Source organism: Scardinius erythrophthalmus (assembly GCF_964197995.2).
Source record: "Scardinius erythrophthalmus genome assembly, chromosome: 21".
Lineage (NCBI taxonomy): Eukaryota > Metazoa > Chordata > Actinopteri > Cypriniformes > Leuciscidae > Scardinius > Scardinius erythrophthalmus.
In genome coordinates this window covers 35,457,788-35,483,565 of record NC_138241.1, presented here as the reverse complement: position 1 = coordinate 35,483,565, position 25,778 = coordinate 35,457,788, and the positions used below count along the sequence as shown (strand labels likewise).

The following is a 25,778-nucleotide window of genomic DNA, read 5'->3' as shown; positions in this document are numbered from 1 at the left end:
GGTGAAGCGAATGAAGGACGCCTTGAGAAAGGAGGCAGTGCAGAAAGAGAAGAACACACAGAACCGGCAGAAGAGCTTCAGAGAGCAGGAGCGAGAGAGTCGCGAGGCCGCGCTGCAAAGCTCCATAGACAGCCAAAATAAAGGCTTTGCGTTACTGCAGAAGATGGGATATAAAGCGGGACAAGGCCTGGGAAAACAGGGTCAGTGATTGATTGGAACTTACCCAAAATTACCCAAAACGTAATATAGTTTTGTGTACATAACGACGTGTTCTCGCGCTGCAGGTGCTGGACGGGTTGAGCCGGTTCCTCTCAACATTAAAACAGGTAGAAGGGTGTATTCTGCTTTGATTGTTGATTATGCATTAAGACATTGTTCAGAAACCCTGATGTTTGCACACTGTTTCCAGACAGAGGCGGCATTGGAATGGAGGAACTCAAGAAGAGGAAAGCAGACGAGGAGCTTCAGAATTACCGGAGAAAAGTGCAAATGAAACAACACATGGAAAAGAAATCACTGGAGGATTTTAGGTATACACCTGCAGATGATATCAAATCTTTTTGTTTGGGAATTTTTACTGATTTTATTAAGTAAATGCAATAACTTGGTAATATTTCACTTACTGGACTGAAGCAGCTTCAGTTTCCTTGATCATTTTTAGAAAAATCATGAGTATCAAAATATGATCAGGCTTTTGAGGAAGGTTTATTTGTTCATCTCTCAATCATCACTGTATTGCACTGCATTTTATGATTTAAAACTTACTCTCTCATCTTTCTAAGATATAGTGGCCTGGTTTCACAGACAGGGCTTAGATTAAGCCAGGATTAGGGCACAGTTAGGACATTAAAGTAGCTTTTATTAACGTGCCTTAGAAAAAAAAACATTTCTGGTGTGAATCTTGAGACAAAACAATGGCACTGATATATTATCTGATATGATATGAAGTTGCTTTAAGTTAAAACAGATCAAACATGCATTTTAGTCTGGGTCTAGACTTAAGCCTTGTCTGTGAAACCAGGGGTTAATTGGCAGATATCGATATTTATATGCATTTTATGTAAGTTTTGCAATGCTGTTACTAAGATCTCATTGATTTAAATACAAGCATCAGAATTTCATCTTTCTTTTTGTCCATATAAATATCAGCATCTGCCCCAAATAACACATTTCTGCTCAGTTTGAGCCTCTGAATAAAACCGAGGTGTTTTTCCTCCATATTCTCACTATATCAGACTATATTAGCATAAAAGTCTGATATGCTAAAAAAGCACATATGCAAACTTTTATGAGAGATTTTCTTTTTTTAAAAGTGTTCAATACAATAGATTTGTCTGGCTCTGTCAGGCTTTGATCTTCTTTGAGGTTGAGTAGCAGACAGTATTGCTCATCTTTATTACAGAGTGCGTATGAGAACCGAAAGAGAAGAGCGTCAAACACAGGGCGACCTGTGGAAGAGCCAGCGGGCCTGCGAGCAGCTGGACAGCCAGAAGGTCAGTCAAGTAAAGACTTGATCTTGAGGGATCTGAGGAACTGAGGCTTCTCTGGGTTTCAGACTCGTGATTGACTCGTCTGCTGTTGCGATTCTTCTTTTAGGGCATCACTGCTCCCAGAGACAGCTGGTACTGGCCTGAAGTAGCGAAAGACGAGGAGGAAGAGCTTGTGGAGGAAGAGGAAACGAAACCTGAGGGAAGTGATGATGAGGAGGAGGAGGAGCTAACGGTGAGTTGCACACTTTCATTGCTAATAAGCTAGTTTGGGGAGGAAATGTTTTATAATTTGTCTTACAATAACTTTGATTACAGGCTTGAATGTTTGAGCTTGATGAAAGAGATATTGAGAAAATTGAATGAGATTATTATTATTTTTTTCTGTCATACTGTCCTTTTATTTACATGCCTTTTATTTACATACACATACATGCATACATACATGTGTGTATATGTATGTATGAATGTGTATGTGTGTATATGCATGTATGAATGTGTATGTGTGTATATGTATGTAATTATGAATGTGTATGTGTGTATATGTATGAATGAATGTGTGTGTGTGTGTGTATATGTATTTATATGAACAGAATTATAATTAAACTAGCTATTATTCAATATTATTATAATATATCTTAGTCTTGTCAAATCGATTAATTGCATCTAACATACGTTTGTAAATATATAATATAATATAATATAATATAATATAATATAATATAATATAGACATAATATATGTATATATATATACATGCATAAACACACACATATATATATATATGTACACACTTGTGTTAGATGCAATTGATTTGGCAGCTCTTTTATATATATATATGTATGTATGTATATATGTATATATATATATATATATAGTAGTATTATTTATTAATTTGTAATATATTTAGATAATAAGATCTAAGAACATTATTTTAAAAAGTAATTTGACACAAAATGTTATTATTTTGAAGCATCATCATGCGTTTGACTTTTTCCCCAGCCTTTAGACAAGCTGCAGTTTCTCACCTCGTATTTGCGAGGAGTCCATGTTTACTGCATATGGTGCGGGACGGCGTATAACGGTAAGAAGGGTTACAGTATAACGGTAAGAAGTGTTACAGTATAACGGTAAGAAGGGTTACAGTATAACGGTAAGAAGTGTTACAGTATAACGGTAAGAAGGGTTACAGTATAACGGTAAGAAGGGTTACAGTATAATGTCTGTTTGAGCTGATACATAAATTATGATTAAAACACTGAAATGTTCTCGTCCAACAGATGAGGAGGATTTGAGCTCAAACTGTCCCGGCGACACGGCAGCGGATCATGACGACTAGAGCAACGATCCACAACACTTCCTTTTATTTGCATAGCTGTGTTTAATATTTATGTTTACTGTTCATTTATTAAATGTTGCATTTATGTTTTGATTATAATTGTGTGTCCAGTTTTGTATAATTACTGATCTCTTTATTTGTCCTGCAACTGAATCTCAACCAATCACAAACATTTGTGCTTCCATATTTATTAATTTAATTACTTCCTAATGCTCAGTGCATTGTGGGACGGACTGTGACTCTACTGTGATATTTGCAGATGAACAATAATTAATAGCTTTCTCCAATTAGCCTAAAATTATATAACATAAAATAAGTTAAGCATAATTTCAATTACTGTAGTTTTCTCCTAGAATATTAACAAACATTTTCATGTAGTTGTACGTTTAGATTTAATGAATGAGGTTTTATTAATATATCTTTTTCTGTTACTTGTCAAATTTCATACTGAGAAACATTTTATAATATTTTATGAAACCCAATGAAAAAAAGAGAAACAATTTTAAGTCATAAAACGTTTCAATTTTATATTACAAATATCATGTATATTTGTAACATGCTGCAACACGTATTTTTAGTATTATGCCTGGTAATTTATTTCACTATGTACGTAAGAGAATATTCATTTATATAACTGTACTTTAAAAGAATGTTATTTTCAGGTAGGCGTGGCCTATCAACATGCGTGGCTTTCGATTGGTCAATCCACTGTGTAGCGATGACGTTGTTTTCCGGAAATCGAAACTTAATCGAACTAAATGATACAAAGAAATGAAAGTTACGTATATTTGTAAGCTGTGATGGATGTCAGTGTGAACTGACACTATTATTACCGTGTAAACCTGATATGAAATCACGGTAACGAGTGTTTTAGTGTTCGTCCGGTGAAGACATGACGTTCACGAGCTGATCAAGGTAAACATTCAGTGAAGTTGTGTCGCTGTCTGCATATGTAGTTATTTTTAACAGTGCAATATGGAGTCTCTGTCAGGGAATTATATTTCTCTGCTGAATGAGTACCAGCAGAAGACACAGTGCACCGTGAAGTATGAGGAGGGATCCAATGAGGGACCGAGCCACAACAAAACGTATGCAAATATCATTCATTCAATCAAAATACATATACAATACAGTCGAACTGAGTGAGGTCCGCTGAGGATCAAGTCGATGACTGTAACATTATTGTAAATGACAACTATAACTGTTTTGTGATCAAATGTTTTAATCTTTAATCTAAGATTCACTATGAGGGCTATTGTTAATGGTCAGCGGTTTCCTGATGGAACTGGGAAATCCAAGAAGGAGGCAAAGCAAAGTGCGGCCAAGAACGCCCTTGATGGCCTCATGAGCTCTCCCAATCCCGAGTCTGTGAGTAGATATATGTTATATATGTAACACACACACACATGTTAGGGTTTCATGTTTAATGGGCACTTTCCATAGATCTGATTTTTAGCAGTAGCAAACTGTATATTCTATGTCCTAAACAACCTAATCATTCTGTATGATTTCTGTTTTATTTCGGTCAAAAGTTTGGAAACATTAAGTTTTTTTTTTTTTATGTTTTTGAAAGCAGTCTCTTAATCTCACCAAGGCAGCATTTATTTGATTCAAAATACAGGAAAAATTATGAAATATTATTTCAATTTAAAATAGCTGTTTTCTATGTGAATATACAGTAAAGTGTAATTTATTCCTGTGATCAAAGCTGAATTTTCAGCATCATTACTCCAGTCTTCAGTGTCACATGGTCCTTCAGAAATCACTCTAATATGATGATTTGATGCTTGAGAAACATTTATTATTAATAATGTTAAACACTGTTGTAATGCTTAATATTTGCTGTGGAAACCGAGAGATGTTATTTTTCAGGATTCTTCAATGAATAGAAAGTTCAAAAGAACAGCATTTATTATTAAATATAACTTTTTTTTGGCAATATTTATTAATTGCATAAATATATTTTCTATATTTTTATCAGTTTAATGTGCATTTGCTAAATAAGAGTATTAATTACCCCCCCCCCTTTTTAAAATCTACCAAATGTTTGTATCCCGTGTTTATAAAAAAAGCAGCTAAAACTGCTTTAATCGCGATTAATCGGATAAATAAAATTTATTTTATTTATCCAAAATAAAAGTTTGTGTTTACATAATATATGTGTGTGTACTGTGTATAATTATTTAGTATTTATAAATACACACACATGCATATATATATATAAGAAATATTTGCTTACTGTATATTTTATTAATTTGTATTATATATAAATAACAAATTTTTCTTAAATATATACATGCATGTGTGTGTATTTATATATACAAAATAATTATACACTGTACACACACATATATTATGTAAACACAAACTTTTATTTTGGATGCGATTAATCACGATTAATCGTTTCACAGCCCTAATAATAATAAGAAATGATCTTAGAATGATGATGTGTGACACTGAAGACTGGAGTAATGATGCTGAAAATTCTTCTTTGATCACAGGAATAAATTGCACTTTAAAATATATTACAACAGAAACCAGTTATTTAAATTGTAATAATATTTCACAGTATCACTGTTTTTACTGTATTCTTGATCAAATTAATGCAGCCTGGGTGAGATTAAGAGACTACTCTAGTGTGTGTATGTAAAAAAAAGTGTGTATATATATATATATATATATATTAGCATTCACAACATATAATCTGTAATTAAAATGTTATGTATGTAGCATGAAATAGTTGTTTGAGTCTAGCACTAGCACAGCTGTGTACATATTTGCTATTCTATATTTAAAATTTCATATTAATTTTATTGTAATGTATAATTATATATGGACATTTTTTTGAGAATTAATGTATCTGTCTTTAACTGCAGACAACATCATCTGTTCAAAACATCTCCAACAACATGAATATACCCATGCGGAATTACACATGTTGGCTCAATGAACATTCACAGAAGAACAGGTTATTATTCAAGGCCATTGAAAGCACTAAGATGGATCCAGGAAACCCTACTCAGTGAGTGTTCAGTACATTTGCTTATATGCTTGATCTTCAGATTCATCCAGAAGAGAAAAGAAAAGATCTAGAAAAGAGAGAAAAGTACTTGTTAAATGAAAACTTGATTCATCAAATACAACTTGATTCCAGACTTCTCTCTTGTCTTTTTTTGCAGATTGTGTATTTATGTCTGTAAGTTTGTCTGCGGTGATAGAGAGTTTCCGGAGGCTTATGGAAATAATAAGAAGGAAGCCAAAGAGGCCGCAGCTTCCCGCGTTTATGAAGAGTTATGCAAAACACAAAATACAGAGGTGACACAACATCTGTCTACTTGGATTATCTGTAATTTATGATTTGTGTTTGACATTCTGTTTTGCATTTAAGGTCTTTGACGAGAACAGCAATAAAGCACAGGGGTCAGAGGTCGCAGCTTGTAGGTAAATAATGAACAATTATAATGTCAGACTTTTATCAGTGCTTCTCAACTGGTCTTTCTTCAGAAAAAATAGGCTATTTTACTAGGTTTTGCATGTGTTGATCTGTTTATTTTGACATTTTGTCCTTGATTTAAGTCCTAGCCTGGACCGTCTGAGTTTGAGTATTGCTGATGTTTCCGGAAGCTCCACGGCTGGCCACAACTACATCGCATATCTCAATAACTTCTGCCAGAAAAATAAACGTGTGCATGATTTCAAATTAGTGGAGAGAAGAGGCCCTCCTCACAACCCAGAGTAAGTCTTGCACAGCCCGTCACAGATCATATGTGTTCGATTTGGAAAGTAAAACTGACATTTGCTTCTTTAGGTTTGTGTATAAAGTTGTCATGGACGGGAAGGAATATCCTGAAGGACAAGGAAAGAGCTTAAAAGAGGCGAAGCAAAACGCTGCTCAGCACGCTTGGAGTGAACTTCGTGATCAGTGTGAATGGACCACACAGGCAGGGCCCTTCAGAAATTCAGCTTTGTGTGTGTGTAGTCTGTGTTAGTGTTGACTAATGCACATGCATGTTTTATAATTAACAGAGTTCGGAAGATGACACCTCTTCACAAACCCAAGAGACGGCGTGAGTTTAAATCAATGAAACAACATATTGTGCATATAATATGTGACACTAGACCACAAAACCAGTTACATGGGTCAAATTTTTGAAATTGAGATTTATATATCACATGGAAGCTGAATAAATAAGCTTACCATTGATGTATGGTTTGTTAGTATTTGGTCGAGATACAACTATTTGAAAATCTGGAATCTGAGGGTGCAAAAAAATCTAAACATTGAGAAAATCTCCTTTAAAATGTTTGTGATTGTGCTGCATTCATGCACAAAAATATTTTTTATATATATTTACAGTAGGAAATTTACAAAATATCTTCATGGAACATGATCTTTACTTAATATCCTAATGATTTTTGGCATAAAAGAAAAATCGATCATTTTGACCCATACAATGTATTGTTGGCTATTGCCACAGATATACCCGTGTGACTCGAGACTGGTTTTGTGATCCAGGGTCACATATGTAATGATATAAAGATGCAATGCAGTTGAATGTTCATCTATTTTATAGTAAATCTGAGGATGCACGACTCTCATCAAACAGCCCGTGTGAAACTCCCAGCTCAAGTGATAATGTCGTCTTCAAAGACTCATCTGCGGTCGGTTCTCCGATGGCCATAAGTCCTGTGAGTCCAGTCTGTGTTATTGGCAGCATTTGCATTTTTGACTTCAAGCAATAACGTATGAGAGGCTATTAGTTTCATAAAACATACTGTATTTTTAACATTTTATATTTAAACTCATGAAATACAAACTGTATTACAGTGTGTGAACCTGGAACCTGTGAGACTGGATGTAAAGCCAAAAATAAAGTAAGCTTTTACAGTTGTTAAATGTCATATTTTAGATTTTACATTATTTTTTCATCATCAATAATAAAAAATATAAATTTTCTTTTTAGATTAGCACCAACTTTTCTTCTGTCACCTAACGGCCTGGCCCAGGGTAAAGAGGTATTGGAACATTAATAAGTTTACAATAGCAATGAAAGTTTACTGTAACAATGAAAAAGTGTGGAGTGTTTAGGGAAGCAAAACATATGTGAGGTTCGGGTTGTGTATGCTCTGCTTCATTATATGATAGAGCTGTTCGATTAATCATTAAAGGTACCGTATGTAGGATTGTGGACAAAACTGGTACTGCAATCACTTTAAAAATACTGTAGAGCCGTGTATCCCCTCCCCCTCCCCCCTGACTCGAGGTTGCCAGATAAGCTGCAGGATGAAACGTAGGCTGCTTCAATGAGCTTCCAATGGCAAGTGATGACGAGACGTACACAGTAAGTTTTTTTTTTCTGTCAATTGTGTTTATGCTTTATGAGAGATATTTTGATGAGTAATTACTTATTTTAAAAAATTACTAATTGTTGAGGTGCTGGGGCCATAATAGCTGAAGAGATAAGCGTTTTTGATTTGATATTTAATTTGATTTGATTTCTTTATTTTGAACATATAAATACAATTACAATTCAAAAAAAATCTGAGAAAAAAAAAAGGATAATAGTAAAAGAAAACAAAAAAACATATAGACTTAAACAACAAAATAATACTTCCTTAATTTTCAATACGAAAAAAAAAACCTTGATTTACAAGTGCTAAAGTTTTTGTCATATTATAGGCTAAAAACAGAATAAACATTTGCCACAGAAATTATAACACGGGACAAATTCAATATCACCAATGGCTATCACAGGGTTGTTTTCAGTCCCATCAGAAAATATTGTTAGAGTAACTAAATTACATTAGCAATGGTCATACAGGTCAACTTGCAGCATGTGTAACTTAGTCCACGATATACATGAAGAACGAATGACGAATATTTTTTTCTGAGGTAAAGTTAGGCTTGTCTCAATTACGTTTCAAATTGCCATAATGGTCGTGCTAATGTTTTCATCAGCGTCTCAGCATAATGACAGAGAAACGGGCTCCTATAATGCATTGCAAATGCATACGTCCATGTGAGCTAACGTTACGTTGCTTGAACACGCATAACTTTGTTCGACTGTCATGAATATATGAAATGTCCATTGACATCCAGTACAAGTTAGCCAAGCATAGATGAATCTTACCTGTCTAGGAGAAAATTAGCAACGTTGGCGTCTGTGTTCAAATTCTTCTCCGTTTTCAGCCGTCTCCATCTTTCAAAAGCATCTCCTATACAAATTCTGGTTTTATTTCGGACTTTGTCACAACGAATTTCTGAATTATAACGAGGTCTTTTTGATTTAGTAACGTTAGACATTTTTATCCGACTAGAGTTAGGGTAGGTTAGGTTAGAGCAAAGCTGGCAACCCGGATCCCGAAACACTACTGACTTCATGATTGGTCGATAGGTGGAGGGAGGCGCTCAGGCCAAAACACAAAATGACAACATCAACATCAGTTGAGGGCTGCAAGTCCACTTTTTAAATGACAATATCCTAGCCATACTACTGTTGTCAGTGATATAAGTATTTGAAATGAACATGATTTCTTAATGTCTAGTGACACATCAGGGCAATTTTATGATTAATTGAAATAGATTTCTTACATACAGCTCCTTTAAGAAATTACAATCTCCATTCAAATACCCATGTGACCTTATTCCTAAATGACAGCTATTAAACCTTTGACAAGTACGATCTCAGCAAACATTTAGAGAGCAGTTGTCAAGTATAGGTATGAAATATCTTTTCAACCATACAGTATCATTATTCCTGTCTTACAATCATTTAAATGACCACGGGGATAAAAGTTTATAGTTTGGATATAAATACTGATGTTTACGGTATCAAAATAGAATAAATCACCTTCTTTTTTTAATGTAACTTGATGCTTCAAATAAAGAGGGTATCGATACATCGTGACCAGGGCTGGACTGGGACAGAAAATCGGCCCTGGCATTTTGGCCCAGACTGGCCCACTACATATGATCATAAACACCACCCATCTTTGCACGCCCTTGAATATGTTTTTGTTCAACTCCTATTCATTAAAACCACTAATGCCATGTAATGAGTGAGTATAAACGAGTGAGAGTTAACAGATGAAATAAGTACAAAATTGTAATTTATTAATACAATTGAACTATACTACACAGTGATGCATCCAAAAAACAAGATATAAGCTGCATTGGCATAGCAATACCAGTGTTTCTCACAGGAATTTTGGTAAAACTGTGGTGGCGGACCTCAGTCTTTCTAGGGGGGTTTGGGGGCATGACCCCCCTTAGAAAATTTTGTGCATTTTAATGTTAAATTCATCAATCTGGTGCAGTTTGAGGGTTCAAAATTAAAAGCTCCAACCAATATTCAGTGTGCAAATATAACAAAGAAAAATTCAAACCACTTTTAGTAACAGTGTCTGTCTATATTACTACATAATAATAGTTATAATATTAATCTCATGACAGTAGCCTAATAGCCATATATTGTAAAACAAATTAACTGAAAAATAAAGAAAACTTTAAATTTAGTTTTGTACTAATTTCTATACTTCAAAGAGATCAGCACATGATCTTTTATTTTGATGGAAACTGCATCAAGCTTTTATTTTGGCGGAAAACATGGATAAAAACGCGTCTCATTAAATTTCTGTAATCCTCAACTATGCAGATGTGGAAATAATGCGTAACTGGGTAATGGGTTCCTACACTCATGACATAGCCTAAGTGTTTTGAAAGTAGTTCTGCTTACCGCGGACTCTACACTTTCTCATCTCTCTCTCCTGATCCTCCTCACTATCCTCCTCATCAGCCACTGGAGCTGATGAAGGTCCTGCTGCTGCAGAAAACATTTATATTTTGACACATTTTACAGCGTCTGCTATTTCTATTACACACTATTTCTCTGCACATTCCTTGCGTTTCTCTCAGACTATTTTTTTGACAGATACACACTTGACACTGCACGCTCATTCAAAGCCCAAAGGGGGAGGTTTTTAAAGCTGTAATTGGGCCAGCCCAGTGTCAATCAAGAAAACAACCAATGGGCTGATCTACGCGTTTCATGGGCCGGTCTGCCAGTGGAAAAAAAAATAACGCTTACTTTTTTTGACCAATGCATTACACCGGCACAAACCCAGCGCCGCCTATTAAACAAAACAAAACGAATGGGCCGCCGATGTACGCGTTTTATGGGCCGTTAAAAAAAAAAAAAACTATCAGATGTATCGGCCCAAAAAGCACGTCGGCCCACCGGGATGAAAAAAGCAGATTCATCCAGTGATGAAACAAGTGAAGTCTTTATGAGTGAGTCATTGAATAATTTATATATAATATATATATATATATATATATATATATATATATATACACACTCACCTAAAGGATTATTAGGAACACCTGTTCAATTTCTCATTAAAGGAGAACTCCAGTCAATTTTAACATTGAGCTCATTTTTTTGTACATTTGGAGTGCTGTCAAAACAGAGATCAACGACAAAAACCTGTTGACTTCAATGGGGCAAGTACTAAACCTGCTTTTAGCCTCTTAACATCCTTGATGTGTCATTACAAGTGCACAGCTAATGTGAGTGATTCCTTCAGAGTGAACACGAGTGAATCTGACTGCAGTAGATGTGAAAGAAATGTATAAAAATGATGTTATTTAAGCCAGCGCAAATACCTGTGTTTACATCCTGTTTTCGGTTGAAGTCCAAAGTAGTCGATTGCCGAGTTCACGCGCATAGGTTTAGTTACCTATGATCACGCGCGTGAACTCGGCAATCGATTACTTTGGACTTCAACCAAAGTTTCATGCACAACCATTTCTAGGGTTTACAAAGAATGGTGTGAAAAGGGAAAAACATCCAGTATGTGGCAGTCCTGTGGGCGAAAATGCCTTGTTGATGCTAGAGGTCAGAGGAGAATGGGCCGACTGATTCAAGCTGATAGAAGAGCAACTTTGACTGAAATAACCACTCGTTACAACTGAGGTATGCAGCAAAGCATTTGTGAAGCCACAAGACACACAACCTTGAGGCGGATGGGCTACAACAGCAGAAGACCCCACCGGGTACCACTCATCTCCACTACAAATAGGAAAAAGAGGCTACAATTTGCACGAGCTCACCAAAATTGGACAGTTGAAGACTGGAAAAATGTTGCCTGGTCTGATGAGTCTCGATTTCTGTTGAGACATTCAGATGGTAGAGTCAGAATTTGGTGTAAACAGAATGAGAACATGGATCCATCATGCCTTGTTACCACTGTGCAGGCTGGTGGTGGTGGTGTAATGGTGTGGGGGATGTTTTCTTGGCACACTTTAGGCCCCTTAGTGCCAATTGGGCATCGTTTAAATGCCACGGCCTACCTGAGCATTGTTTCTGACCATGTCCATCCCTTTATGACCACCATGTTCCCATCCTCTGATGGCTACTTCCAGCAGGATAATGCACCATGTCACAAAGCTCGAATCATTTCAAATTGGTTTCTTGAACATGAGAATGAGTTGACTGTACTAAAATGGCCCCCACAGTCACCAGATCTCAACCCAATAGAGCATCTTTGGGATGTGGTGGAACGGGAGCTTCGTGCCCTGGATGTGCATCCCACAAATCTCCATCAACTGCAAGATGCTATCCTATCAATATGGGCCAACATTTCTAAAGAATGCTTTCAGCACCTTGTTGAATCAATGCCACGTAGAATTAAGGCAGTTCTGAAGGCGAAAGGGGGTCAAACACAGTATTAGTATGGTGTTCCTAATAATCCTTTAGGCGAGTGTGTATATATATATATAAAATCATTAATTAATTAAATATTTTTAAATAGATTGCAGCAATCAACATTTGTCAGAACCTCTAGTAAATTACATGTTATTTTGTTTAGTTGTGTATTCAAAATCGTGATCTCTACATTAAACAAAGAAAAATCATGAATCGTGATTATCCAGAATCGTGCAGCTCTCTTATATACGAGTATCCTCCATAAAGTAGTGGCTGTAAAATCTGTAAAATGGAAAGGGAAATTCAAAGTTCTATTGAAAAATCTAACTTGGTGTTTATGAAACCAGTTTCAATTCATCTCCAAAGTAAGAAAAGTGTCTTTTAAATTATTTTTTTCTTAGTTGTTTCTTATATTTTCATTCACAGAATGTTCCTAAAATGAATGCACACAATCTGGCAAAGTCATCTGGAGATCAACCTTCAATCCAAGCTGTAAAATCAAGGCAAATCATAACCTAATTGTTTTCATTTTTAACTATGCAGTTTATTACAAATGTTTTTGTCAATCATTATAGCTTTTTGAAAATACTTATGTTTATCTTTGTAGGTTTTTAGAAGACTTTGAATTAATAACTCCGATTGGCAAAGGTGGCTTCGGACGAGTTTTCAAGGCAAGACGAAAGCTGGAGAAAAAATATTATGCTGTGAAGATCGTGAAGAGTCGAGAGTAGGTCAATTAAAAGTGAATCATCTTAATGTAATTTGATTGGCTTTTAATTGCTTGTATGTCTATGATGTCCAAGAAAAGGCACAACAGCAATATACCTTTAATTTTTGTGCTACATCTACATAACGTATCGTCATGATATCTTCTGTTTCTCCACAGAAAAGCTCTTCGTGAGGTTGGTGCTTTGGCTGGTTTTAATAACGCCAACATCGTCCGCTACTTCACAGCTTGGGAAGAGGACACAGCGTACAGATACGAGTCTTCAGAGACCCTCTCCGAGTAATTCAGCAAAACACAACTCGTTCTAAAACGAACAAGGGCCTGCCTGACTAGGGCTGGGTATCTTTTGGATTTTAACGATTACGATACTTAGCGATTCCTAATTTCGATTCCAAAAAAGGTTAAAAAAAAGACTTAAGATATCCTTCACATTTCATTGTAGCTGAATACCACGAACAAAAATCAACAGGCTAAAGAACACCTAACAGGAGGAACTTTTGCCTGTGGTCAGAGAATGTCTAGTAGGAAGAGAATTGGCACTCTCTGGTTACTTCTGGACTGGCTGCAGTAACACGTCTCTGTCCATGCGGGGGCGCTCGCAGGCGAGTGCAGAATGAATGGAGGTCTATGGCGCTATACCCCTCAAAATCCACTTTTCTCAGGATATCATTTTTTGTCTAGTAATTTGAATGTTGTATTCGAAAGGAGCTGCAAAGAAATTACACATTGCTGGGTGTTAGATTTTTTAGAGTCACTTATTTGCTTTAAAAAGTCTTTTAAAATGTCAATGACGTCATACACATCTTACGACCAGAGATACTGCTTTACGGCAATCCTTCAGTCACTCTGGTGCTTTTGCACTCTGCACTTTCTTTTCTCTCGAGGCATCGACAACACAGCTGACACAGGCAAACATACAACACAGCTGACACAGGTAAACACACAACACAGCTGACACAGGTAAACAACACAGCTGACACAGGTAAACACACAACACAGCTGACACAGGTAAACAACACAGCTGACACAGGCAAACACACAACACAGCTGACACAGGTAAACACACAACACAGCTGACACAGGTAAACACACAACACAGCTGACACAGGTAAACAACACAGCTGACACAGGCAAACACACAACACAGCTGACACAGGTAAACACACAACACAGCTGACACAGGCAAACACACAACACAGCTGACACAGGCAAACACACAACACAGCCGACACAGGCAAACACACAACACAGCCGACACAGGGAAACACACAACACAGCCGACACAGGCAAACACACAACACAGCCGACACAGGTAAACACACAACACAGCTGACACAGGGAAACACACAACACAGCTGACACAGGGAAACACACAACACAGCTGACACAGAGAAACACACAACACAGCTGACACAGGTAAACACACAACACAGCTGACACAGGTAAACACACAACACAGCTGACACAGGCAAACACACAACACAGCTGACACAGGTAAACACACAACACAGCTGACACAGGTAAACAACACAGCTGACACAGGCAAACACACAACACAGCTGACACAGGTAAACACACAACACAGCTGACACAGGGAAACACACAACACAGCTGACACAGGGAAACACACAACACAGCTGACACAGAGAAACACACAACACAGCTGACACAGGTAAACACAACACAGCTGACACAGGTAAACACACAACACAGCTGACACAGGCAAACACACAACACAGCCGACACAGGTAAACACACAACACAGCTGACACAGGTAAACACACAACACAGCTGACACACAACACAGCTGACACAGGCAAACACACAACACAGCTGACACAGGCAAACACACAACACAGCTGACACAGGTAAACACACAACACAGCTGACACAGGGAAATAAACAACACAGCTGACACAGGTAAACACACAACACAGCTGACACAGGTAAACACACAACACAGCTGACACAAGGAAACACACAACACAGCTGACACAGGGAAACACAACACAGCTGACACAGGTAAACACAACACAGCCGACAAAGGTAAACACACAACACAGCCGACACAGGTAAACACACAACACAGCTGACACAGGTAAACACACAACACAGCTGACACAGGCAAACACACAACACAGCTGACACAGGCAAACACACAACACAGCTGACACAGGCTGACACAGGCAAACACACAACACAGCTGACACAGGCAAACACACAACACAGCTGACACAGGTAAACACACAACACAGCTGACACAGGAAACACACAACACAGCTGACACAGGCAAACACACAACACAGCTGACACAGGCAAACACACAACACAGCTGACACAGGCAAACACACAACACAGCTGACACAGGCAAACACACAACACAGCTGACACAGGCTGACACAGGCAAACACACAACACAGCTGACACAGGCAAACACACAACACAGCTGACACAGGTAAACACACAACACAGCTGACACAGGTAAACACACAACACAGCTGACACAGGTAAACACACAACACAGCTGACACAGGCAAACACACAATACAGCTGACACAGGCAAACACACAACACAGCTGACACAGGCAAACACACAACACAGCTGACACAGGTAAACACACAACACAGCTGACACAGGGAAACACACAACACAGCTGACACAGGCAAACACACAATACAGCTGACACAGGCAAACACACAACACAGCTGACACAGGCAAACACACAACACAGCTGACACAGGCAAACACACAACACAGCTGACCCAGGCAAACACACAGCACAGCTGACACAGGCAAACACACGCGCTAGAAGAGTTTCTGTTTTGTTTGTTTCTGGTCCCGCTTCGGATGCCACGATGCCATCAAACGGTATCTCTGGTCGTAATCAGTCCTTCACTGACCAATCAGCGTTCATTAGCAGAATGCTAGCATGTTATGGGCAACAACAACTCAACCTGTAAGAAATCGAAAGGACATAAGTACTCGTTCATTCAACTTTCAACCTATAACCCATGTTATAACAAATACTTGTTACCTCAAGTATTTGATTCCAGAATTGAAATCGATTTTCGATTCCCAACCCTATGCCTGACTGAAAGTGTTTCATGACTCCTCGACACAGACTCAACACACTAATAGCAATAGTCATGCAGTCCCTATTGTTCTACTATACATGGACTTTTGGAAAAAACAAACATCAAACATTTGTTCTGCTAAAAATCTATGTATCTGTTGGCTTTAGTTCTGGCAGTGGCCAGGGGACAAAGTTCCTCTACATTCAGATGGAGCTTTGTGAGGGAGACACGCTGCGTGCCTGGATTGATAAAAGAAACTCTTCAAAGGAATGTTTCCCAGAGAGGAGAACGGATGCGGCATGGATCAGCAGAGAGGTGCTGACGGCCGTGGATTACATTCACTCCAAGGGCTTGATCCACAGAGACCTGAAGGTGAGCACCTCGCTAAAACGAGCTTACATCAGGCTCGGACACAACTCAGAATTAAAGAGCTCATGAATTGTGAAATCAAATTAACTTTTGACATAAGGGGCCCTATTTTAACGATCTGAAACGCAAGTATCAAACGTGAAACGCAAGTAACTTTGTGGGCGGATCTCGGGCACTGTTGCTATTATACCGGCGGGATAAATGACTCTTGCGCCCGACGCTAATCTAAAATGTGTTGGTCTGAAGTCGCTTCATTACTCATAGGTGTGGTTTGGGCGTAACGTGAAATAAACCAATCAGAGCATCATCTCACATTCCCTTTAAGAGCAGGCGTGCTTGTTCCATGGCGGATTGCTATTATAACGGCGGATTTGCCAGGAGCGGTTCACAGCCGAGGAGACCGACGTTCTCGTCAGGGCCGTAAAACACAGAGAAGTGACATTGGGGACGGAGAAACACACCCATATTAGCTTCGGTTAAACAGGCGTATAATAATTTGGGTAAATGTGTAAGCTAGATTTATGCCTATTTTTTCACATCTTCATGGACACAACAATGATTTCCCTCGTGTGGTAATATTTTTCCTTGTAATAATGTATGGTTTGCAAAAATGTGAACTTCTGCGTCTGTGTGTAGATGAGAGAAGCAAAGTGTGTGTGCGTTGTGGACACGCTACATTGATTATGGCCAAGCATGCGCCCTTAAAATAGCATCTGAATAACGCGCCGCTGACTTTAGACGAGGTTTCTCCTGGTCTGTGGCGGAATTGTTTTCTGAAACTGCAAAATAGCACCAGGGAACGTTTGCGCCGGAACACGCCTCCTCTTTCCGCTGAACCGCCCCCGGGAGCGCAAGTTCATTCCCTAATTTACCGACGTGCATCTGTGGAGGGTGCAAAATAGGTACAGAGTGTTTGAAAGAGAGGGTCAAAAACAGGATAGAAATATTACTGTTTTTTTATGTAAAAACTTGCTAAGAATATAAATGGACCTCTGAGAACATTATAAAATAAAAAAAAAAATGCAGTTCATGACCTCATTAAGAACTGGCTCCCATTTAATCCTTGAGTGTGAATTTAAACTGAATTGGCCATGACATAACGAAATGAAATGTAAATTGAAATTGAAGTCAATTCAGTCTAACTGAGGAATTTCATTAGTAAATGAAAATAAATGTAATGAAAAATATATGCCTATATAAGCAATCGACTACTTTGGACTTCAACCAAAAACAGGATGTAAACACAGGTATTTGCGCTGGCTGAAATAACATCATTTTTATACATATCTTTCACATCTACTGCAGTCAGATTCACCCGTGTTCACTCTGAAGGAATCACTCACATTTTCTGTGCACTTGTAATGACACATCAAGGATGTTAAGAGGCTAAAAGCAGGTTTAAAACTTGCCCCATTGAAGTCAACAGGGTGCAAATTTTAAAAAGAGGATAACTCGGTGTAGGCAACACCGATTTTTGTCGTTGTTCTCTGTATTGACATCACTCCAAATGTACAAAAAAATGAGCTCAATGTTAAAATTGACCGGAGTTCTCCTTTAAGGAGGTAAATTTGAATCTGTGTTATTTTAGTATTATTAATTAACTATATTATGTGTGTATATATATATATATATATATATATATATATATATATATATATATATATATATATATATATATATAGTTTTTATTCATATTTTGAATTTCTGTTTTCATTTTGAATTTTAGACATTTTGTTGTGTGAATTTGTCTGTTTTTTTTTTTTTTTTTTTTTTTTTAACATGTCTATAATATAGTCATAGGGTTAATTTTTGTTTTTATTTCAAGTAACAAAAAGTTTAATTTAACCCTGTTTTGGACTCAGTTTTGATCGCTCTGTTTCTTTGTTTCAGCCTCTAAACATCATGTTCAGCAGTGATGGAGGAGTGAAGGTTGGAGACTTCGGCCTCGTGACTGCAGCAGAAAATGACAACGATGAGCCTCTGCTGGAACGGACTAAACGAACAGGAACCCGCAGTTACATGAGCCCGGAGCAGGTGAGTCATTCAGATCAACAATGAAACGCTGTTCACAACCCATAATCCAAATAAAAACTATTGGAGTGTTCAGTGATGAATCATGCACAGGAATTTGCATTTAGAAAGTAGAGTTTATTTTGATTTCATCTTGATTATAATGATCCATACAGTGTTTAAATGCTTTTTATTTCTGCAAACTGAAATGTAGGCGAGTCAAACATCCTATGACAAAAAGGTGGACATATACGCTCTGGGCCTCATATATTTTGAGCTCGTCTATAATCTCATCACAGCGCATGAAAAGAAAAAGGTTTGATTCATCTTTTAGACCTTTATATAATAATATTACAATCTATGCATTCATCTTGAACTATATCTGATATGTTATAAGGAATCAAGTATTTCTTCTTTTTTTGTGACTTTTAGATTTGGGATGATCTAAGAACAAATAGGGTTTTTCCACTTAAGTTCTCCAAGGAATTTAGCTTTGAGGTGAGTGTAATTCACGCTGTGCTTTCCTGTAGCTCAAACAGAAGAGCGTTGGCACTTGCAACGCCACGGTCATGGGTTTGATTCCCAGGGAAAGCACGAACTGATAAGAATGTAAACCTTGATGTGTACCTTGAAATGCAATGTAAGTCGCTTTGGATAAAAGCATCTGCCAAATGCATAAATGTTGAGTGTTATCTAACATGCTGTCTCTCTTTTCTTGGGTGATGCTGATGAAATAGCACAAGCTCATAGAGCGAATGTTGAGCGACAGACCTGAAGACAGACCAGACGCCACAGAGCTGATCAGAGAACTGGATCAATACTTCACAGTCCTGAAGACGGATAAAGACATCAAGACCTTCTGATGAGATCTCTTCTTCTCTTTATGCATTTATAATTATAGCAGTTGCTTATACTGTAACATTTCAGGTGAAGAAGATGCTTCTACAGAGCAACTTACAAAAAGTGCTTTAGATTCAGACTGATAGTCAGATGGCGAGTGTGCAATTCAATCTAAAGCAACTACATTTTTAAAAATGAAAATTGTGTCATCATTTACTCATCCTCATGCTGTTTTTTTCCATATATCAAAGTGTGTTCCACAAAAGAAAGAAAAATTAGTGTTACAAAAATGACGAAATGTGCAATTTACATCGTCTAAAAACTCATTTCTGATTCAGTCTGTTTCTTATTTGCATGAATTACATTTGGAACAGAAGTTGAATCTGTCAGCTTTTGTTATTGTGTCTGTATTGCATAATAATCTGGAGCTAAAATCATGGAGCTTTTAATCTCGTCTACAGGTTATGGAATCATTTTTCATGTGGGAAAAAGTGGTTCATTTGGGGCAATATTTATTTTCCTCTTTTACTGTTTATGAATCTATTTTGATATTGTTGGCATGTTCATGTGAAAATAAAAATCTTTAACAGTACATAAATACTAAAACTGACTGTCATTGTAAATAAGAATCCTATTGACTGCCTAAAGGTCAAAATAAATGCATTCTCCTTCATGTGTGTCAAGATATAATATCAAAATTAGGTTGACAGCTGATCAAAAATATGATCAGATTATTCCAGATCGTGTCAGCTAAAGTTTTAACATACCTGTAGATTTAAAAGTTTAGTTTTTAAGTAAAAGCTCAAAGTGTTTAAAATCTTGATAATTCAGTATCAAAAGGGAGTGACGTCATGTGGTAAAACGTGAAATCATTCGTCACGTATACGTCAGAACAGCGAACTTATCGTTACCTTTGGTTATGAAAGCTCTTAAATAATGAATGAATATTTAAATAAATAATTAGGAGAATAATGTTTTTATGTTATAGTAATTTTCCATTTTTTCTGAATAGTGTGTAGCCTATATTTTAACTAAGCAATTGAAGAATAAAAATAAACGTTTGCAATACTTGACTCGAAACTTAGAGATGGGCAGGTTATACCGTGTAACTACAGCTCAGCTGAGGAAAGCGAGGAGGAATCGAAACCGAAAGTTCTAGAAGGGTGGTTTAAACTCCCACACGGGACTCTTGTATGAGTTTTGGTTTCTAGACTGACCAGAGAAGGAGCAGGACAAGAATCTGACAGCATCTGAGCTGTATTAAAACATTTGGACAGAAGCAAAATGTCTGCCGACTCTGAAATGGAGAGGAAGATCGTTGACTTCTTGAGACAAAATGGCAAAAGTACAGTTTTAATCATTTTTAAAGAATTCGGAATAAACAAATCCACCGCGAACAAACATTTGTACAGCCTAGAGAGATCAAAACAGGTGTTTAGGACTAACGGAAATCCTCCTGTTTGGGATCTAATGGAGAAGAAGAAGAACGAGATCAAACACACACACAAACCAGAGCAAAAGTCTCCGACGACTAGAGAGACAAGAGAGACGAGAGACTCATGTGAAGAGATTCAAGAGAAACATGTGACGGATCTGCTGAAATCAGGAGGTTTAAAGGCCTATCAAATCGCCAAATCCCTGGGACTGCCAACAAAAAACACAAAGAAACAACTGTACGATATGATGCAGGAGGGAAAAGTACAGAAATGTAGTAACACCAGCTTCTGGACACTAAATGACGAGGAGAGCAATGAAAGTTACAACCAAGAGAGGTTTGTGTTGTGTTTATTTTATTAAAACACTTACAATCGTGATTTATAGAGTCATTATATTGCATTTGGTGTGCCAATGCTTTGAATTTTTATTTAATTAATTTTTTATTGATTTCTGATTTGTTATTGATTAGTTCCAGTTCCAGTGATCATAGACTGGGCTCAAATTCAGGGTAAGCAATATTTTGTGTCCACCAAAGTAACTTGTTTAACTTACATTATAATATTCAGGAGGAAAACCAAAATGTTTTAAATGAATGTTCTGTTAATAGGATAATGCATAATGATTTGCTGCTGTATATTGCTGTCTGACATGTTTCTATCATCTATAGGTTGTCTCAGAGTTTTGATGTGATCACAGAGCTTGGTGAAGGAGGCTTTGGATGCGTCTATAAAGTAAAGCATAAATTTGATGGCAAGATCTACGCCGTAAAGAAAGTCGTCTTAACTGGGTAAGATTATACAAGTCACAACAAAGTTTTAGAAAGGACATTTGTCATGAGTATGTGGTATAAAAAAGTGGTATATTTATGCATACATTCATTTATTTGTTTATGCATTTAATTATTTATTCATACGTTTATTAATTTATGCATTAATTCATGCATTGATTTATTCATGCTTTTATTTATTCTTACATTTATTTATTCATGCATTAATTCATACATTCATTAATTTATTCATGCATTCATTTAGTATTTATTCATGCATTCATTAATTTATTCATGCATTCATTTAGTATTTATTCATGCATTCATTAATTTATTCATGCATTTATTTATTTAATGCATTAATTCATACATTCATTTATTCATGAATTTATATATTTATTCATGCATTAATTCATACATTCATTAATTTATTCATGCATTCATTAATTTATCCATGCATTCATTAATTTATTCATGCATTCATTAATTTATTCATGCATTCATTTAGTATTTATTCATGCATTTATTCATGCATTTATTTATTTCATGCATTAATTCATACATTCATTTATTCATTAATTTATATATTTATTAATGCATTAATTCATACATTCATTAAGTTATTCATGCATTCATTAATTTATTCATGCATTCATTTAGTATTTATTCATGCATTTATTTATTTCATGCATTAATTCATACATTCATTTATTCATGCATTTATATATTTATTCATGCATTAATTTATACATTCATTCATTTATTCATGCATTCATTAATTTATTCATGCATTCATTTAGTATTTATTCATGCATTTATTCATGCATTTATTTATTTCATGCATTAATTCATACATTTATTAATGCATTTATTAATCATGCATTTTCATGCATTTATTTATTCATGCATGGATGCATTCATTCACTCATGTATCATGCATTTATTTATTTTATTCATGCATTTATTTGAAACAGGAAAGCTGATTCCGAGGTGAAGGCATTGGCCAGAGTAGATCACCCAAACATAGTGCGCTACATTACATGTTGGTCAGATTCTGAGAACTGCACATCAAACCAAGTGTCCAAGTAAGCAAGTCTCCATCGTTTTTTCATAAAACACTGAGTGCTTCTCAATAATGACATTTATGTGTTTTATGTTCAGCACATCAGGTTCTTCATCAGATGTAGTGACCTTTGAGAGATCCGGAGGTAAAGAGAATGATGATGATGATGATGATGATGATGATGATGATGATGATGATGACGATGATGATGTCAGTGATGAAGTCACATCAGGAATGGAAAGTCTGAAAGTAACAGCAGAGTAAGTCCAGCAGTCTTCTTATGAGATGTCACATGTGATTTTAGCGTGATGGTCCTTTAAGAGTGAACTATTATTACAGAGTTAGCTCAACTGGTAGAGATAGAATATGCACATACTGATAAAGTGTGTAACTTGAGTTGCATCAAGTTCATTTCACATTCACAGAAGCACAGCAGCAAAAAAACATCCTGTTTCATTTTAAGGGCCAAAATGGAAAGAGGGGAAAATGAGCATAAAAGTATTGCACAAACTGGAGAAAAATTGAATGTTTAAAAATTGAATGAAATGACCCCCTTAAGATAATACCACACATTATTAAACATTAACCTACAAGTCAAGCCTGTTCCTTCTCTCTGTGTTTCAGCAGCAGGACGTATTTGTTTATTCAGATGGAGTTCTGTGAGGGAGGAACTCTCACTACATGGATAAATGACAGAAACTTTAGGGAAATTAAGAGAACCACAATGGATATTCATAGAATATTTTATGAAATTATCAGTGGAGTGGAATACATCCATTCAAACAATCTCATCCACAGAGACTTGAAGGTATTTCCTTTTAGTTGATCGGAGGGAACTAAACTTGTGATTGAACAGATAAGCATTTTACCCGTATGTACTTTCCTTTTAGCCTGATAACATATTGTTCGGCTCCGATGGCCAAGTGAAGATCGGAGACTTTGGGCTGGTGGTGCATCAGACCACAGACAGCGGTGACCCCATAGAGAGGTCAAACAAAGGAACACCACCATATATGAGTCCTGAGCAGGTGATGACACATTTATTGTCTCTCAGAGAAACATTTAGACTAAATAAAGACACTTAAATAAATTAAAATAACTGAATTGTTTACCTTAGAAAAATGGGAGGAATTATGACGAAAAAACAGACATATTTCCACTTGGACTCGTATGGTTTGAGATGCTCTGGAAAATATCTACTGGTAAAGAGAGAGCGAAGGTCAGTTGTATTTAATGACAGTATGCATTACCAATATCTGCGCACACCCACAAATTTTTTTTAGTATTTAATCCGTTTTTGTTTTGTTTTTTGACGTTGCAGCTGTGGCCAGATCTGAGAAATCAAAGGTTTCCGGAAGGTTTCTGTGACAGTTATCCGACTGAAGTAAGAAACTTGATTTTATTTTCAAACAAATGTTGATTTAATTAAGTTTAGCCTATAATTTAGCTATGCTTCTTTTTCAGAATAAATTCATCAAGCAGATGCTGTCCTTTACACCGGAGGACAGGCCACAAGCAAAAGACATCAGAGAAAAACTTGAGAAGTTTTTCTCTCTGGATCAGAATCTGTTAAGCCAGAAAACAATCTGAGATAACGGCCACAGTTTGGTAGAGTCAACTCAAAATAATGTTTCACCGCAGAATACTTTTAATGATTCTATTGATTCATTCATGATTTAATGAAATGTTTAATGATCTCTCATTAAGGTGATAAATAATATAAAATCATAACATGTTGAGAATTTCTTCTAGTATATTTTATATATTTCACAAGTTGCAAATCTTGTTTTACCTTTTAAAACTGCATTTTAATAATGATGTGAGGCTACTTTTTACAAAACCGACCATGAACGTCATTTCACGACATTACTGTAATGTTGGCTGCGATATTAAGATGTATTTACAATTGCTACTAAAGTATCATGTTTCTCAAAGTTGCAATTGGATTTGGTTACAATGTAACCAGAATGCAACCAAAATGCATCATTGTGTAATGTAAAAACATGTTGTGCATGCTGGGAATATTTCTGCTCATATTTTTTGACAAAAGTGCTGTATATGTGTGTATATGTGAAAGAAAAAATAAAGAAAAAATATAATTTGTCATTAATTATGTGTTGTTAATACTTACAATATGTATAATAATTCTTAATACTGTATATTGGATAAAGTATCAAACTTAAAATTTTATAACAAAAAATGATAGTGGCACAACAATTGAATTTTGTTTCATTGCTTTAGTTTAAAAGAATGTTACCATTGTGCCTTCTAAAATAAAAAAAATACACATAAAAAAATACACATGAATATTTTTTAAACATATTTTCTTGACAATATTGTTTTGACTGGTAATCATTTTATAGTTTTTCCCGTTATTAATGATAGAGGATGGCAATGCTCGCCTCTTTCCACTAGGTGTCGCTGTAACTACGCAGATTGTCCTCACGTGCACTTCTGAACTACACAAAGTTTGTAAGTTCTCTTTCAAGCATGCGTTTCGGTGTCTCACTATGGGATACGCCCCTTCCGCGGATTCCTCAGAAGTCCTATTACATTACGCCAGCCCCAATTGGCTGGCAGACATGATGTAGTGTCTGGGAGCGGCTAGAAACCGCATTTGGAAAAAAGATATTTGAAGTGTAATTTAATTGTTTAGTTGGTCTCACGTCCCGTTGAATAACACGGGGAGGCGGGACTTATAACCTATACAAGGACCAGTCACTGGGGGGCGATCGAGAAGTTTTGGCTTCACTTTTCAGGGCTTGTGCGGCACGCTTGGGCGGGATCCACAGAAGAAGCGGGCGGGCCACCATCCTCCCCGCTTGTTAGTGTTGATCTGCAAGATGTGTGCAAACGCGCTGCAGGGAAACTAAATATTCCGTGACCGACCGTGGTAGCAGAGACTGCAAAGTCTCGCTGTGAGGGGAAGAGGCTGCCGAGTGCAAAACGGGCAGCACG

The 25,778-nt window shown here is 36.6% G+C and overlaps 2 protein-coding genes across 2 annotated transcripts in view; both read left to right on the top strand.

The window, feature by feature from the left end:
* gpatch11 (G patch domain containing 11) overlaps window positions 1-2,925 on the top strand; it is a 3,722-nt gene extending 797 nt beyond the window's left edge. Inside the window, exons 2-8 of the mRNA XM_081350797.1 lie at window positions 1-200; window positions 285-326; window positions 410-530; window positions 1,403-1,493; window positions 1,597-1,722; window positions 2,490-2,571; window positions 2,768-2,925. The exon at window positions 1-200 is cut by the window's left edge and continues 27 nt beyond it. Coding sequence (XP_081206923.1) covers window positions 1-200; window positions 285-326; window positions 410-530; window positions 1,403-1,493; window positions 1,597-1,722; window positions 2,490-2,571; window positions 2,768-2,826 — 721 coding nt within the window. The 3' untranslated portion in view covers window positions 2,827-2,925. The remainder of the gene's footprint in view (window positions 201-284; window positions 327-409; window positions 531-1,402; window positions 1,494-1,596; window positions 1,723-2,489; window positions 2,572-2,767) is intronic.
* Window positions 2,926-3,546: 621 nt separating this feature from the next.
* On the top strand, window positions 3,547-25,090 carry eif2ak2 (eukaryotic translation initiation factor 2-alpha kinase 2). The gene is made up of 29 exons (XM_081351629.1): window positions 3,547-3,914; window positions 4,065-4,194; window positions 5,703-5,848; window positions 6,006-6,141; window positions 6,215-6,267; window positions 6,403-6,561; window positions 6,635-6,767; window positions 6,853-6,893; window positions 7,401-7,515; window positions 7,655-7,701; window positions 7,791-7,842; window positions 12,960-13,036; window positions 13,141-13,260; window positions 13,420-13,539; window positions 16,503-16,707; window positions 18,595-18,738; window positions 18,929-19,030; window positions 19,147-19,212; window positions 19,452-19,575; window positions 20,810-21,326; window positions 21,461-21,499; window positions 21,659-21,778; window positions 22,732-22,842; window positions 22,919-23,080; window positions 23,445-23,628; window positions 23,711-23,848; window positions 23,938-24,039; window positions 24,142-24,204; window positions 24,285-25,090. The coding sequence occupies exons 1-29, from the start codon at window positions 3,802-3,804 to the stop codon at window positions 24,408-24,410; spliced, it is 3,645 nt and encodes a 1,214-aa protein (XP_081207755.1). The 5' UTR covers window positions 3,547-3,801; the 3' UTR covers window positions 24,411-25,090.
* The last annotated feature ends 688 nt before the right edge of the window (window positions 25,091-25,778 follow it).